At 36.0% G+C, this 18,906-nt stretch overlaps 1 protein-coding gene across 2 annotated transcripts in view; it reads left to right on the plus strand.

Annotated features, from left to right (window-relative positions):
* LOC149803090 (prominin-1-A-like) overlaps window positions 1-18,906 on the plus strand; it is a 153,695-nt gene that overhangs the window by 12,110 nt on the left and 122,679 nt on the right. For both annotated transcript variants that reach the window (XM_089952679.1, XM_089952678.1), the window contains exons 2-3: window positions 6,497-6,570; window positions 10,175-10,380. In XM_089952679.1, the coding sequence (XP_089808805.1) occupies window positions 6,497-6,570; window positions 10,175-10,380 (280 nt within the window). The remainder of the gene's footprint in view (window positions 1-6,496; window positions 6,571-10,174; window positions 10,381-18,906) is intronic.

The raw sequence follows: 18,906 nt of genomic DNA on the forward strand, positions 1-18,906 counted from the left end.
CGGGTTTTACATAATTATCTCTATCATGATATACAAACGCGCAATATCAAGTATTTTTTGGAGGTTTTGGATATTGGCAATACCTTCAGGCATGAATTTATCCATGATGTTAATTCTGAATCTTGACAAAGGTTCAGGTTGAACTTCAGGTTGTGGTTGAGGAAGTTGCTGGGATGGTGGTTGAGCTGCTTGAAGACGGCCAGCAATATCAACAAGCAATGTTTCAAGAGCTTTTTGTGCTGCCTCAGTTGTTGTAACAATTTTCTTGGTTCGACAATTTGTTTAAACAATTGTGCCGTACCTTGTGCAAATTCAACCTGAGACTCCTGACGTGCTTGTAGTTGCTGCTTGACGGCATCACAAAGAGGGGTATATTTCTTAATTGCCTCTGGTCGCTCTCGAGCTAATCTAGCTCTATAAGACTCCATAGCTGGCGCCATTTTTGAAATAATAATGATTTAATTACTCACACATTTATAGCAGCAGAGGGTGCGACCTCAATGAAACATTCGGCGGGTAAATGAACGCACATACAAATTTTTAAAAACAGGAACGACAAAAATAAATTAGAAAACCAAACTAACCCAATTAGAGGAAATCTATGTTTTAGTTAGAAGATTCGGTTTGGAGTTATTGACCTTATTTTATTTTTCATTTTCGTAGGAAGCTTTATTTTTCAAAAATGACGTTTCAGCAAGAGGTATGTTCACCCTCTCTGCTGCTGTATGTCTGGGCACTCGTGTATGTGTGTGTATGTGAAAGAGAGAGAGAGAGAAATACGCAATACATATTATTTATTAATATAATTAAACAATAACGTATTTTTCGGTATGTGCCACCGAATGGCCATTTATTTCTTTAACATTTTACAGTCAGTGTCAGGCATCATTTTAAGATAACTTGCCACCATACCTTCCACCGACGACGAATGAAATAGTGTGGTAAATGCAAAGAAAAACACATGACAAGGTATTCAAAAACATCGTAAAATGAATCTACGTACTCTTTTATGATTCTGAACATGTAAATCCAGGGTCATCGACTTCCCAAAACTGAGGGGCTTCAATGTAGAAAACTGTCCACTTAACATTTAAAACTGAAACCCAGAAACAGAAAATTAATGGACATCTTGGAAGCAGGATATCTCTCAGCAAACGACTTTGCTTATATGTAATTTCCATAAGGATTTTCAATAACAACAATATTTATTCTGTTATATGTAATAATTTCGTGATCGAATTTTCAACAGATTTAGTTAATTTCAGATCATCGTCTGGAACCATCCCAATTTAGTGCGATGTAAATTCATTTTTTTCCCCAGATTGTTTCATATGAACCTTCCTCATTTAGTTCTCTGTGATTGGGGTTCTTACATTATATTCAACCCTTTACATAGTTTTTTAATCTATTAGTTATATTTGAATTTTGAATATAGTATTTTTCATTTAAAACTATAGTGTTAGAAAGATTTAGCTCGATATTTATGTGAAATTGGTCTTTTGTCTTCTCCTTGGACTTACTTGGAAGACACCAAAAACTTTCCGCAGCTCTTACTGCACTTATTTAAAGAAAATAATATCGCGTGGACAAATATATGGTCATACAGATGTGTATTTATCACTATTATCATCAACAGCGATGCTTCATGGCTCAAAAATTTAAATTTGCGATAAATGTAGAACTCAACAGTTGAATCAGAGAAACCAGGCACAAACATGTTTTACGTTTATCTTCTCTTTGTCTTTCAATATGTGGAATTATTCATTCATGTGTGTATCTACTATCGTCTCGAGAATTCGACGCAGGAAATCTCGTCGTTTGTATTGAATATATCCTCTCAGTGGATAATTGTCACTAAGACGCAGTTCACTCATGCATCATAAATGGGCATTTTATTCATAGACGCCAGTACATCAGACCGGATAATGAGGATTATATTATTCAAAAACGACGGTAAAGTATTGCATTATTAAATAAAACTAATTTACCCGCTAATCACCCCTTACATTTATATAGCAGCAATAGATAAACCATCGCTAGTGCGTAACATAAATTGTCAATTCGGTGAACAGGCTGATATCCTAAACCGTTCAAAAACAGAGAAAAATGGAATCTACTCGCCATCTGATGGAGAGATCCACTGTATGGTGTCTCTCAAGCTACTATTTGTTGTTTGTTTGTTTTGTTATTTTGTTTCGTCGTAGCACCAGTGCGTATTTGGGCTCTTCTATCTGTCGGATTCGGTTTTCTAGAATGATGAGCTAATTTCATTGCTAGATTTTCTAACTTACATTTCCTTATTTGTGTCGACGTTGTTGGTGTCTACGTTGGACGCTTGCAGTTTTCCAGTTTGATCATAAAAAAATCACAAGCTCATTTGTGTTGACACCAACAACAACCTGGTTGCCCAACTCGAATAAATAAGCCTTTGTTGCAAACCTGATTAAATCCACAGCACTGCTTCCCCGTCAGGGTGCTGCCTCTGATCGTTTGCAAATGTCAACTGGCATTTCGTGTACATTTGTTAGCCTGGCTTCCAAATGATGTTGACTTTGATAACGAAAAATCAATATGAGCTATATGACTAAAGTTGTTGAATAATTTTGACTGTAGCAATCTTGGGGGTAGTTGCAGTAATTTATTGGGCAATAAGAAAACTATAAAGGGCAACCATGTTTTGAGAGCTGCTTGCCCAGGGAGAACAATGAGTGTTTATAATGCTCTACACATGCACTTCTTGTAATCATACAGATATATGGATGCCATTTGTTAGATGAAATGTCTTTTATATGAAGATATGCCTTTTATTGGTTTCAGCATTTCAAGAACAATTTGGAGAGTTCATGCCATTGTACAACTGTACTTCAGCGGATCCTTGTAACGATCATCGTTCAAGAACATCTGAACGAATTCTGAAGCAATCCTTGTGTTCATTGTCTCATTCCAATATATATGCATCTTACAGTATCTCGCTGCCATCGATATGCATCTTACGGGTTTTATCTCACACGCTGCTTTCGTAATAAAGATATTTCCTTCAAAATTCAATATTAAATATCCATTAAAGAGATTCTAAAGAGCGATTCGATATTCTCTGCTACAATTTGGTGTGTATGCTGTCTCAAGACTTAAGTGTGCCCTGTTTAGGCATTTGGTTGCATCCAGATAAGTCCAGGGAAAAGACAAAAGATCAATTTTACAAAAATATCTTTCTAAATAGGTTTTATCTTCTCAGTTACATTTCGATAGTTATGGCCCTTGACATTATCTTAATATATTCACATTAATGTTGGTTGGAAGTGACATTGCTCAATAAACATTTAATATATTGTGATGCAAACTGGGATAAACTTACAAGTGGTTCTTAAAGTTCGAGTCTCATTACAAGAGTTATTACCCCTGCTTGTTTGTCATCGTGACATTGGTTTTTGGAGATATTTTCACCCTATTCTTTTCCTATTGCAACTGAATACAGTATGTAGCTTAAGACTCAGGATAACTTTGTGTAGGACTTTTGCATTTCAGCCAAAGTTAATATGCACCTTTATAGTGACGAGACCTTGTTTGATTTCCAGAATTCCATATCATCATTTAAAAGAGTTATAGCCCCTGAATGCAATGTTCACCTCTCCAACAGAACTTCTTTTTAATGCCTTCCCAAGCAAACTGTAGGCTTAGCCCTTTGTGATGTACCCATCGCCAACTAGGTCAGTCGCAAACCAAAATGGGTGGTTGAAACGGAAAAATTTCATTCAACTTAGATAATTACTTTGCATTAAGAGATACCCTTTTGGTTTTTCGTCCCCCTCCACTTGTTAATAAAGGTTTGGTCTGATAAAGTGACTTACGTCAAACCCTTGATAGTTATTTCCTACACTTTTCATTTTGTAGCCACTTATATTTACTTTATTGCCCAAATATACGTATAGCAAAGAAGTCTTCAGATGAGTTAGTATTTATAGGTTATTGCATTTGTACGGGAAAATATGAACGAGTTTTTTTCTAAGTAATGCTGAACGACCTTAGGTTCGACATTAGTTTTAAAAAAATTCTCGTTTTGGTTTACTTAAAATTACAATTTAGAGTCATATTTTAAATGAATGCTCATTGGTTCGACATTAGTTTTAAAAAAATTCTCGTTTTGGTTTACTTAAAATTACAATTTAGAGTCATATTTTAAATGAATGCTCATTGGACTTGGTCTGGAATGGATGTATTTTGTTTTTCTGTTAATCCAGCTCGATTCTGGGTTTTTGCTTATGATGGACTGGATTTACAGGGTAAAGTCGGTGCAGTAAGGAAAATCTTATTTCACTTGGAAATGTAGCCGAAATTACAGTACATTTTCAATGTATATCAGGTTTTCCGTGTCATATGGATACCAATTATTTGTGATTTTCATTCTAAACCATGGACACTTCCAATTATATTCACTGGGAGAACACGCTTTACGATGGTCTGATATTCCTTGACATTGAAAATGGCCGATTTGTAGCCCGTATTTCTTTGTAAATTGGACACATATTTGTTTACCAGTATGAGGCCTTTTAATAATAAATATATTTATAATGGCCAACTCTATAAAGCTGCCTCAATGTTTCTTTTTTTCTAACAGTATCTTTTCTAGGGATGTGTTTTTCATTTCCATGTACGTTAATACAGAGGTTTATAGTTTTATTCTTTTCAGATTGCTGTCAACAATATTTCTCAAATTCGTTTGTTTTAAATGAACTGATACATAGGGAAATGAAAGAATTTAAAATCATTTGTTGATAAAACAGTTCCTATTCTGCCACTGTTGACCTATTCCATTACTGCTCACTTTTAGTTCTTTTGTATTCGTTTTTCTTTCTTCTATTTTGAACCCTAAAGGAGTATTGTGGAGCTAGAAAAGTCACACTGATGAAATTCCGGCTTTCTGTTAAATGCATATTTTATTATGGCCATTTTTGTGTTGGCGAAAATGTCTTCAGGTGTAGAGATAAATCGTAAATCCCTGCAAGGACATAGACCCTTTACCGCCAGAAAGGAAGATAAATACATGCTGATTTTCGAGGTGAGTGGATTTTCGAGGTTCCTTGGTAGACATCCTCATATTAAAGTCATCTGTTAGTAAAGGACAACATCTACGAACTTCTTTTCTTAAAATCATGCATCTAGAAAAGACAAAATTTGATCACTCCTCAGAATGACCATTATCGACAGGTTTCGCTATATTTGCAATCAGTCATGTAAGTTGAAATACAAGGTCAGTAGTTTTCTGAGAAACTGTTATCTATCGACTGGCGTGACCTAACATGGTTAAAGTGTTATCAACATAACAAGGTACTTACAGGTTACACAGGTCATAAAAGATTCCAATATCACACTTTTCACGTCTGTATAATGTATTTTTTAGGTGAGGATATATTTCTAAACTTATTTATATCCATATCTCCGCTACACCAAGTTTGATGAATATTGCGCAACGTATGTGTGTCGACGCCATTAAACACAACTAAAATATTGCAATTGTCTTTGATAACTTTTGGTATTTGTGTATACCGTTGTGTTACATATATCACATCAGTGTTTTTATGTCTTCCTCGAGAAAAAATCCTAGCTGGATTTGATTGTTTGTCTAGCATCACATCATCATATACAACTAAATTATTGACAAATCCATCTAGATCATCTAGATCATCTACAGATGGTGCTTCATCAATATCGGTTATAAATTCAATAACATTATCATCCAGTAATCGAGCATTTTCATTAAAATCTTTAAGTACATCGTAGCATCTCTGATCATCAACTGATGGTGCTAATGAATACAACTTATCCCATTTCAACCATCTCATTATCAGATTAAGTAACAACTGTATATAAATAAGGTTAGAAATTTCTTTTCACAAGCGCAAGCTACTCCACACGGATTTATAACGATAAATTTACATGATCCTAGATCCAGATATCGTGTAGGTCTCGATAAAATATTTGGATGAATAGCAGCAGGGAGGGAGCGACCTCAATTAAGACGTAATTGCGTAAACAGCGTGCATAACAAACTAGAAAAAACCACCAACGACACTAAAGTAATATTAATTAGAAAAATTCCGGAGAAACTCTCAGTAAAGTGTCGACGCTTTTTTAATTTTGTCGACGCTTTTAATTTTCAATCATTTGTAGGAAGGCTTATTTTCGACGTTTCGACGCTTTTCAGACAAAGGTGGATTCACCCTCCCTGCTGCTAGTATATACGGTATGATGTGCAAGCTTTTTTATTAACCAGATTGAATGACACGCTGCTTGGTTTCAACTTAGGTCGGTCTTATACGTCATCATGCTGATTTGATGCTATAATCACGGGCTGGCTTTGAAATTATATAACTGAGTAAGAAAATGTAATAATACCTGAAAATATAAGGGAATAAGTTCTGAGAGTTCCTTACCAGTGATTACATTTCAAAGGCCTATGCTATACTTTTTTATATGAAATTCTTTAATTCATTTTCAGACATAAAGAAGATACGACAACTTTTGAATTCAACAGACAGCATCGAAGAAAAGCTCAAGTCCTCTTGGCAAGCAGTGAGTATTCATACAAAATAACTAAACTGCCATAATTGTCTTGCCCACAAAATCCAGTATGATAAGAGGTGTCTTATATAATTGGCAATTCTATAATTGTCTTGTCCACAAAAACAAGGGTGACAAGAGGTGTCCACGCTGTGACTGGCAGTGCTGGTATGACTGGTTAAGTTGTAAAATGAGCATGGATATGTCAACAGGAGCATAATGCATGTATTCCACGAATTGTTTCAGACCTATTTTTGACTTTATCATTTTGATTTTAAGAGACTGTATAGCATTTATATTTGGCAGAATATCCATATTTCGTCCTTAATTTCAGACCAGTGGCGGATGAAAAAAGGGTTGATATGGTTCAGTGAACCTCCTTTTTCAGTTTAGATAGAACACATTTCAGTCAATCAGAGAAAGATTTGTCATTTCAGTCAAAACAAAGCATGGATCTGCCACTGTCATCTCGACATACCAGGTTAGTACGACACATCTCAGTAAATGTTATCAAACACTTTACAATTAATACAAGTATTATTTTTTCGTTAAAATATATTCCAGGTAGATAATTTTAAACTTTGTACAAAGCAATTGTTGAAATATTCACATGACAGTTATGAATGTGTTTCTCCCAAAAGAATAGTATTGTATGGAAAGGAAAATGGGACCTTCAGTGAACCCTGGTTTACAGCATTTAACTGTATTTATTGAATCCAATAGTGCATAAAGGTTTCTGTGAATTCATTTATTTTTATTTATATGTGCTTTTGAGGTTAGGAGAAATTGCATTTTTTTATATTTAATTTTCTTGACTGTAGTTAGCTAGTGGATCCTATTTTCTTCAAACTGTATTGAAAACTTTAGATACTTATGTACCCCTTGTATTGTGAAGTACGATATCCAGTTGGTGAACTTTGTTAGGGATTCTCAAGTCAAACCGTCCCCGGTTAATTTCTTTGGTGCCGTTTGATACATCTGCTACAACGCTTGTTTTGCCAGTCATGGACGGACAAGGTTTTATGTACTGATGTGTGTAGCACTCGCTAAATTTACAACGTCCGTTTCACGTTTTCGCTCATGCTATAATATATGCCGGGCAAATCCCGCTCAGATGCAAGTTCGGAAACTATTTATATTGATATATTGTTGTGGTTGATGTTATGGTCTATGAGAGGGAGAGCGGAGTGGACTTTGTCCAAGATAGACTCTATGATCCTCCAACTGCAGTCTATACTTTCATGTCCCCTTTTATACCCCATAGATCGGCTCTTTTGCTGAGTGCAGGCATGATGCACAGCTTTTCGCAATTGCTTACGAATCATGAATCATGCGTTAGTTAAAATTGTAATATGTTGATGATATTGTGTGGGGTTCACGCGCATGGCCTTGCAAACATTGATTGGACCTAATGCTATCGATTACTTGTGGGATGAGTTTCGGTAACTGTTTACGATTGTAATGGGCCAGGAGCAGTTGTAAAGGATTGGTAATGATGATTATGCAGGTATTGTGAAGCTGCACAATCGCAAGCGAAGCCTCCGAAGAACGTTTCAGCTTCTGAAGGAGCAACCCAGTGAGACTCTTTGCTCTGGTGAAGTACGGCCTTGGAAAATTTAAGCCAACATCACAGTGGATGTGTAGATGTTCAACCACTGAAACAGAAAGCTCATTTCAAGATGTTTTGGCTACAGCTTTCAACACATGCTGGGCATCACTATGTCCCGAGGGAGCAGAGATGACATACAAGCAATCCGCACCACTGCCCATAGCTATCTTGGTGAGTAGTGACTAAATGTTCCAATGGAAGGACGAGGGTGCTTCTCTGGCATGGTTGGTATAGATTATGCTACGTTTCCTGCCTTTCTGATTGATGTCATCTGACAAGAAGGTGACGGCTGTACACGAGACACACAGGGTCCAGGGTACCGTAATCCATGGATGCATAAAGATCCGAATCCATGGAGGTGGAGGGCCGTAAATTATGTGCGAATTCATAGAGGTAATGTGAAAGGGATACCCTTTCAGTCCCTGTCCTGGTCTGAACCGGTGGGTGGATTCCCATTCTTGCTACAGTTTGATTCCTAATCACGTGTCTTGAGACTCTGATGAGTGATAATCGGTGGTTAGTCGATGACCGATATGAAATGCCCGATGGCCAGTGACCTGTGACCTGGGTCATGCGATCGCACGCCTATAAGAACTCATCAGTGACCAGCCACCATACAATGACCGGTCATCTGGGCCAATGGACTGGACACCTGTAACCGGTGATTGGTCACCAGATACTGACCAATCAGGTGACCGGTTAATGATCGATCAGAATAAGCTATGCAATAGCATTAGGTTATATATTACTGTTATTTTATGTGATACATTTCATTTCCCATCATACTCTCTGAAAATTGTGGGGACCAAAGAGGATATCATATTTAGCAAATGGATAGGGCTTTCTGAACACCTAAACTAGAAAAGGCAGAAATCAAATGATGCTATAAATTTGTCCATGTTTAATGTATACTTCTCCTGTACAGTTCAAGATTAAGTCGTTAAATTTTGAGACACGGTTGATATGTATGTGTACAATAGTTTTAGATTTTTTATCCATCCATATGTGGGTGGGATTTGGTGTGGACAGGGATGCATTTTTGCAGGGTGAAAATCATGACCAAGAAAAGAGTAGGATGTTCATCTATGTTTCAACCATACTGACTATATTTAAAAACCTGAAACTGTGGTCTATAATTAGAAATTATTTACGACCGCTTCGGTGGCCTAGTGGTTAGAGCGTCCGCCTCGGATGCGGGAGGTCGTGGGTTCGATCCCCGGCCGCGTCATACCAAAGATTTACAAAAAAGGTACTAACAGCTGCCTCGCTTGGCGCTCAGCATTAAGAGGTTAGTGTTAGGACGGGTCGGCCTGGTATCAGGATAATGTGACTGGGTGGGACATCATGCTACTTGTCTGTGGCATGATGCCCCAGTGCTAGACATAACTGTAAACTGCCACACTGCAGACATCATATCGATATGACTGAAAAATTGTTAAAGCTACGTTAAAAATTCAAATCACACACACACACACACACACAGAGAAATTATTTACGTCTTCAAACGTCTGAACCATCATTTAAGGCATTATGCAGAAAGAATATGGTTGGGTATGGTCATAATTTTTGTGTTTGGTGAACAACTGACAAAAATACCGGAACAAAGAGTCTTGTTGCAAATTGTTTATTGTGTTTTTTTCTCTCACCAAACCTTTGGGCGAGATATATGCTGTTTCCCGTCTGTCTTATTTTTTTAAAAAAACAATCTCAAAGCTATTGCAAATTTCAATTCAATACTTCAGAAGATCCGCGTGAACTGGAATCAAATCCAGAATAAGGCTTTACAGTATCAAAATCTTTGTAAAATTTGATCTGCATCTCTTTGATAAAAATCCAGTGGAGATATGGCCCATTGTTTCAGTCATTTTCATAGTATTGGTGAGGTCTTGTAAGAGCATCTATGACATGTCAAGAAGTTTTTTTTTTTCCTTTCTTTCTGAATTATGTACCATTTGATTTTGCTGCTTCTTTAGTCCTTTACCAGCAAATGCTTTTGTTTCTTTCCAGGCGCTGCATGCCTACAGTTCCTACTATGCGTGTATCTTCATTGGCGTGATCATGCCCTTTTTTTGTTGCTGTTACAAATGCTGTTTATGTACCTGCTGCTGCCGCTGTTGCTGTAGCAGGAAAAAGGATGACAGAGACCCCAAAAATGCCAAATGCAAGAGAATAACCATTTCCCTAATACTGACAGCGTGCACCACTATGATGTTGTAAGTCAACAAATACATGTATTTCTTGCCCCCTTTTAGCCTTATATAAACTACCGGGCATATAAAATGAGTTTGATGGACAGTTTAATCTCGTTAAGTCATAGCAAACTATGGACGGAAAAGAAAGTCATCGCATAAACGGGTTTGTTATATTTTGAGTGAGGTTATAGAAATTATTCCCGTTTTTGTGTAACAATCAAAGGATTTTGTTTTAGCCTTTCGCAGTAGGAATCTTTAAACAGTGTAAAATTGCCTGTAATCGCCACTTCGTCAATATTGCATGATCTTAAATGATGAAAAATGTATTCTACCTTTTGCTTCAAGAGCATTTATTATGCACGTTCACGAATTTGTAGGATATTTTATTTGTACTTCTGTCCTTGATATTTCCTTTATGCTGAAAATTAAGAAGCAATCCACTTTACATTCCTCTAATACACGTCAAGTGTATCACTGAAAGCTCTTTAATGACAGAGTTATTTTTAATATTTTTTTTGAGTTTTAAGGTATTTTTGCAGATTACTAAAGTCTTGGCCATCCTCTCTAACGGTTTCTACTCCCCTTGTGATTTCAGAAATGAAAGACCTGAAAGAGACAGAAAAGTGTTATCTTCCCTACATTTTAAATCAAACATGACTTTCTACACTAATATGGCTTCCATATCTGTGTGGGCGAGTGTATTTTGATGCATTCATTACAATTCCTTTAACTGCTTAATGTACATATTTCTGTTCATACCCAATAATGTCCTGCCAATATAAAAATGTAGCCTGGTCTCTACCAGCTTTCATTATAATGTTTCACATTCACATTGAAGTTGAGTAGTAATGTAAACAATAGACGAGTTTGAAAAGTGGTACAAGTACTACAAACTCACATGAATATTAGGTCACAGTCACCAACATTTTATGATTTTACATGCATTTTAATTCAACTTTTTTCAGCTTATTTCTATGTTCATGCTAAAATCATCGAACTAGAGGATTGTATGCATTTCACTTAGTATTCGCCCTAATAGCAAAATAAGGAAACAAGATATATTTTTTAAATGTGACTGGCTTAGGTTACGTTTTTAATTTAGCTCATAACACATAAATTGCTTACATACTATGTACATTCTGTTACACCTGGAATTACGAAATTTAGTGGAGGTGCCTCTATGAATGAAGAACTCTCCAAAAATAGGTTATGGTGACACATATTTCATGCTTCACTTAAGTTGATTACAGTTTGTTTTTATGTTATTTTCAAACCTCTGTTCATTTAGAAATCATCAAATTAGCGGACAGTGTGCATTTTGTTTTGCACCACACCTTCCTTTTAGAATGTGGCATTTTAAATATTTACGTAAACGTTTCTGCTTAGCTCACTACCACATAAATTGTTTTGATTCACACTATTATAACTAGACTCATATGCTCGGTTGTTTTGGAGTTTTTTGTTTTGGCGCTTTACGGCACATCAACACCAATAGGTTATTTAGTGCCGAGAAAGTTGGAGTAAAGTGCCCTGCCCAAGGACACACTGTGGTAGGTGAACCAGGCTGGTCTCATGAAAGGATTCAAACCCGCACCTTTTAGGTCGTGAGTCTGGCACGCTAACCACTGAGTCACCACGGATCCAATCATACGTTCTGGGCATCCTACCTCATTAACCTGGTAAGGGATATCCATATCCATATCTACTTCACTCTTACTACAAAAGAGGTCTCGTTGACATGCTTCAGTGGCTTCACTGAAATTTCGTTTGAAGCTCATTTATTGATGTGATGTTTTAGTTAAATCTATGTTAGTACTAGATCCTTACATGTAAAGAAGCTTAATGTGACCTAAATTGTATACTTTCGGACATAAATTAAGTGTTATTGTTAAGTTCGTGACCACATAGAATTATTTTATCCAACAATGCATATCCTAGTCCTTTCTTATCAGTGGATTTGGAAATAGGAATACCCATTTTATTCAGAGAAAAGATACATTTTTCCAGATTAATGACTATACATTCCGTATTGAAATAGGTTACCTTCAACAGTTTATCTGTTTGGTACACATGTGAATGTAACACAATTAGATGATTGTACATCATGCCTCTGCTGTCATGGCCGATTAAGTAATTACTGTGGCATGAATTATGCTTCTAAGAAAAGTCATACTTGCTGCCACTACTAGGGTGCTCAAAACCTGTTACTTTTCAATCTGTAAAATCTGACTATACAGGTTGACAATGATAATAGCCTTTGAATCATAATACATTTGGACAAAATCTACTACCTCAAAATTTCAATCATACCCAGCCAAAAAAAAGATGTAAACCACCACTATGGGTTTGTTTTATCCATACAAACGTCATGTGCTTGCCTGGATAGACGTCATTCAAGAGGGACTTTCTCCATAGTAAGAAAAAGGACTTTATTACGCAGTTGGGTAGAGACCATTCCATTAGAACTGTTTTGTCCTTCCTGTACAGATTGACCGCTAATACGTTCTTCGCCCTATTATGTGGCAAATTCGGAAGGTGACATTCTCTGATGTGGCTCATAAGATGAGATTCCAGAAATCCACGCAAAGAAAAGGGGCATATCTACCTCCTTGACGTTAGACATACGCTTCGACGGACGTGTTGTCTCAGCTGACCGTGTCATATCGACCCCATACTCTGTCGATGAACCTTTCATTTCTATATTGTCAGGGTAAAAGGGCGATTCATCCCGAGGGCAATAACACTGGAGAAGTATGCCATCCAGCTCTAAATGAGCGCCCCAGCCAGGACCTGATGCTTCGGCCAAACTATAAAAGATAGAAGTCGGGTGCATGCATTGGAACCCCCGTCATTAATCTGTCTTGATTCATGTACCAGTGAAAATGGTCACTAAAATCATGTTCTCGAAGAATCTGAGATTATATATAATCTGTGTGGTTTCCATCTTGTTATAGTGAGAAACTATGGAGACGTCTTAAGGAAACCAGATTGGCCGCTGTGCTCAAAGTTCTCAAAAGCGATAGGTGAAGCTGAGGCGACATTTATTTTACTTTTGATCGTGGCGCTTCTAGAAGTGGCAGAATTCAATCAATTCTTCTCATGGGACCCGGACTAAGTTCTTGTTTGTGAGGAAGTTCATTCCACGTAAACGGAGTTCTGAGATGGAATTAACTCAGACAATGCCAGGTTGGGTACAAAAACAGACCCAATTACTATGGACCAACAGTGGAATTGATCTTGATAGACTGGACCTGAACATTGTTATTCAGCCCATTCTTCGAAATACTGGAGAACTGGGGTTCCTTGTAATTGGATGTATGGCTCTATTATTCCCATAACTCGGGTAAGGATTCAGGATTCGGAAACGATTCCAAAAGGTAGAATCCGGAATCGAAAAACTTCCTGTTCTAACCAAAACTGGAGATATTTTCAATGTGAAGGAAGTAACGGAAGTTGCCAACAGGAATCCTGATGGCCGATGGTGACCGCCCAATCTAATGCACGCATTGCGATTCGGATTGAGAAGGCGGTCTCCATCTTTTAAGATTCATCCAGGAAAAAAGATCAATTCAGAGGAGACCAGGAATGCTCGGGACAAGAATGCGGCTGACTGTTATTATGTGCAATGACTGCAATTGTTTTAATAGGAATGCGTTCAGAACCCTCTCTACTGCCCTTTTCTGCAAAAGGGTGTGCACCTGTTCTCTCAATTTCACCAGACTGGACTGATGAATGAACATGGAGTCCATGACATAGTGAGTTGTACCCGAAAATGAAGCCGGTAACCGTCGCTCACAACAGAAAGTACCTACTCATCGTCCATGATGCATGACCTAGCCTCTGAAAAAGGGCTTAGAAAGGAGCGCCTATGGGGACGTTTTGGAAAAGGAGTGTCCGGCAGGTAAGGGTGTAAGTCCCTAGGGATGTCCCATCAATATTTCCTAAGGATAGAAAGACGGGGTAGAGAAACTCTACTTAGGTATTCTTAGAGATCGCTCCTTGAGCCGGACAGACAAGGAGAAGATCTAATTTGATCTTACGAATTGAACTGAGACTGCATCTGTTTGAAAAAAAATTGTAGATGATCCTTGGGGCAGTTCACATTAAAACACTTTCTGGTTGATTGAGATGAGCTATAAGCGGGTGTGATAGACGTTTGTTGATGATCCTTCCGATCTTGTGAAAGCCATAGTAAGGATGAGTCCTCTGAAGATGGTCTTGGTTTCCGACGGAGCAGCCCTTAGAAGGTCTTTTCTGTTGTTAAATAAGACTTTAGCGTTGTCGCTGCAGATGTGCATAGGTTTCGCCCATAATGTCATTGTGACAGAAAGCGCATGTTGGGATGTCTTGTCCATAGCTTCCAGCAAGCGTTGTAATGCAGTTGGGTTCAGTGCATCCTCATTCAGCATGCTAAATAATATCATTATTCTTACTAACTATTTGGAGGTTTTCCATAAAACTTAACACATTAATCCCATAGACTAATAACTAGATTGTTATGTATATGTTTGGAGGTTTTGGAGATTCCTAAGTGAATTTCGTAGGATATTGTGTTGTAAATAAACAAGGCTCATTAGATCATTCTATAAGGTTATTTTCCATTAGCTAATCGTTGTTTTTAGAAAATGCTAATTGTGACCTGAGGTCAAGCAGAGAACTATATTATCTTGTGACTGTGACGATTTTACCAGTCGTGCTTTAACATCTAGCACTTTAAGTTGCATTATGTTGTGACCAGTTTGTGGTGAATTTTATGTTCTTCAAATTATTGAATTCAGCTGATTATTTTCTATGGAAATACATATGTGCTCTGATAAAATTCTTGGATAAAGACATTCATTGGAATTTATACTGAATTCAAACCTGGGATAATATTTCTGTGATTCAACGAGAGACTGTTGACACATCAACACTTTGCAGGCCTTAACAGACATGTTAATTTCAATTTTTTATCTCTTCTGGACTTGAACCGAGTTTTATTCAGAACTTTTTACTACTAGGACTTGTGCCTTTATTTTTTAGATTATTTTTGGATTTAATTGGCAATACAGTAAGTTTTTTTTCTCATTTTTCACTTTGCATTCTAGGGAAATAAATTATTTATTAAATTGTACAAAGTTTGTTGTCTTTTCTCTTTTCTGTTACTTATTTTAAGAGCACAGACTCTTAAAAAGAACAATTAATTATAGTTGATCCTAAATGAAAAACAGTGTTGCTTGGACAGTGACCATCTTAATAATATTAGTATCACTACTCCTTCTGAATGGATGGTCATATCAACACAGGGTTTTCACTAGAAGACTTCTTACTTGCCTAACCGGTTCTGCCGGTAAATGAAAACTGTGTCGTTCAGTACCAGGCTGCCATTATAGCTATTTTGACAAACAAATTTCACAACTCAAATGAGCATGGTCTTAATTGGAAAAGATACAGATCTGAATATCTTGCCATTACTGCTATTACTTCTTCCACATTTGCATGATCTGACATCATACATGTTACCATCATGAAAATGCTACTTTTGCTGCTCCTAAATGCAGGACCGGATTAAGGATTTATGTGCACTGGGTACTATAGATCTACAAATACATCCAAAAGCAGTCCTTGAACTGTCCTTTATACGCACATAATTATTATAGATATTTTAGGCTCAATATTAGATGTTTTAGATATATATGTTTTTTTTTTTAAACATATGCAATTTTATCCATAGAAACTAGGGGTCCCCATGACTATGGGGCCATGGAAGGTTCTCTTTTGCCTTGACCCAACCCATAATATGGCCCCTTCATAAATGGAAAGTTATTTTGACATGGAGTTTTCATCAGAAGAGCTCTTAATGTGTCTAGTTGGACCTTAATAAAAATGAGTAACTTAAAAATTGATCACAGCGGTTATCACCAGCTCTCCTCTTATCCTGTAAGTTTATTAGCAGCTTGTCCCACTTACGCTGTTGCATCAAGATAACTGCTGTTTGTTATCAGAAATAACCTCTAGCTTTATCATTTTAAATATTGAAAGATATCTTTGAAGATACAAGTTCTAGTTGAGTTCTATGGAATTTCCCTCACGTCACCTCATCCACATAACCGTTGAAAATACCTAGTATTACCATATATACTGGAGTGGAAGTCACCCTACTTGTAAGTGGACCACATGTACAAATCTGCAAAAATTGTGATTTTTATAAACTCATTTAAAAACTTTCATATACTTAGTCAATAACCATATATGCTGGTTTATGTGTCCTCTGGTATTTTGAATGATTTAGCAAGAAAAAAAGCAGATTTATTTCTCAGGTAAACTCATCTCATCACTTACTTTATGCAAAACCACCATGCTTTTTAGAGACTTTATTGATATCCGGCTTGAAGTCTAAGATTTATGACTTACAAGTGTTAATCCTGTCTGTATGAAAAAAAGATGTTTTTATATATAAAAATGTTTTATATAAGTGAGTAAATACGGTAGTTATTATAGTGCATTTTACAGGTGAATCACAATTTATGAAGTTTAATGTAATAGTCATTATTATTATTAAAATATATAGCTACATTTACTTTCTCATTATAAATCAAATGACGAAATAAATTTATTTTTTACATACATACATAAGTACATATATTCAATATGGAATTCATGAACATATATATATATATATATATATATATATATATATATATATATATATATATGCATGGATTTTTAATTTTGATAATTGTCTCTTGTTCAAGTTCTTGAGGGAATATATATTGAAATGCACAGGATTTATATGTTGTCTATTTTCATGCTAGAATCAAAGAAACTTTTCTAAACATCTCAAAAATAAGATGGAAGTACAGTGGCAATAGGATTCTTGACTATCTTGTATCGAAACCCCACCCCTCACTCCCACCCGAAATTATGCACTGGCAGTTTCTGAACAGTATAAATTTAATTACCTCATTTCCATGATAGTGACCTTAATCTTTCCATACATACTTATATCATTATATAAATGTCACAATGAAAGAGAGGTTGAAAGACCGGGCTAATTAAGGCCAAGTGAATTTATGATATGGCCTTCTAGTTTTGGCATCTGTCCATCAGTGAATATTCGCTTCTTACCCCTCTAGAGGCCATATTTTTGTCCAATGGTCAGTCTTCAAATATAGGTTTATATCCCTAATAGCTTGGATGGTTTCGAATCTGAGCCAGATAGTATATAAAGTATAATAACGAGGTGATTTTGCATCTCATTGGGTGAGCATGTTACCACATATTTTTGATCTGATCTTGATCAAACTTTTAATATATGCTGATATCAAGATCTCAGACTTGGATAATGAATGAGAACCATGGATATTAAATAGGTGATCTTGCATTCCATTGGCTGAACTTATTGCCACTTTACAGGTTGTATTTTCTGATATTATTCCAATTAGACTTCGAATAGAGCTTCAGAAAAAATTTGATAATGAACAAGATATCTGCATATTAATGAGGTTATCTTGCAATATAATTGACAAAGCTCTGGAAGCAATATTTTTTATATGATTTTGATTGGGCGAGTCAAATAATAGTCAGTAAGATCTCATATTAATGGTACAATTTTGCGACTGACCGCCGGAGCCTTTTACCTTTCTGGAGACCATATTTTTATTGGATTATTATAAAACTTGGAATAAATGCTTATATTATCATTGCATAGTAATAGGGTGATCTTGCATGAAATCATAGTACTGCTCTGTAGTCCCAATTTTGAACCAACTTTTGATCAAACTTGAACCAAATGTCGGTATTGTCAAGATCTTGACCAAGTTTAGTGATGAGAGGTCAATGCACGAATGTTCTCTCTCTCTCACACACACACACACACACACACACACACACACACACATATATGTATATATATATATATATATATATATATATATATATATATATATATATATATATATATATATATATATATATATATATATATATATATATATATATATATAATTGTGTTCTTGCATTATATCGGGCAAGTTTTGAACGGCACTAGAGGCCATATTTCAGATCTGACTGATTGAGACTGTTACTACTTTCGAGGTTTTATTTCTGAAATAACTTTTAATATCAGGATCTTGCACGACTTTAGTTATGAGTGAGATCTAGTAATATCAATGAGATGATTGATTAAACCTGTTATCACTGTTAAAAATATTTTATAAACTTGGTAAAAGTATCCTTAAGATTAATTAAATATTGATGTGGTGTTCATACATCTGATTGGCTGAGCTTGTTACAACTTTTTGGTTGGATCTGGTAAGATCATTTATCACTTTAAATCTACTAACTAAAGACAGTTATGTTTTTCATGAAGTTTGGTTAATGGTTGAGATTCTCAGTGATTTTTATGAGTATAATAATTAAATTCAGCACAATTAAAAATATATTTAACTCCATATCCTATGTAATAAATTTAGTTTTTCTTTTAAAATGGTTTTCTCATTAACGGAAAACAAGAGAACTGATGGTATTAATTATTGATAGCCTCAAGACTGGAATTACATATAGAGT

This window comes from Sinohyriopsis cumingii, chromosome 3 (assembly GCF_028554795.1).
Source record: "Sinohyriopsis cumingii isolate HCF-2022 chromosome 3, ASM2855479v2, whole genome shotgun sequence".
Lineage (NCBI taxonomy): Eukaryota > Metazoa > Mollusca > Bivalvia > Unionida > Unionidae > Sinohyriopsis > Sinohyriopsis cumingii.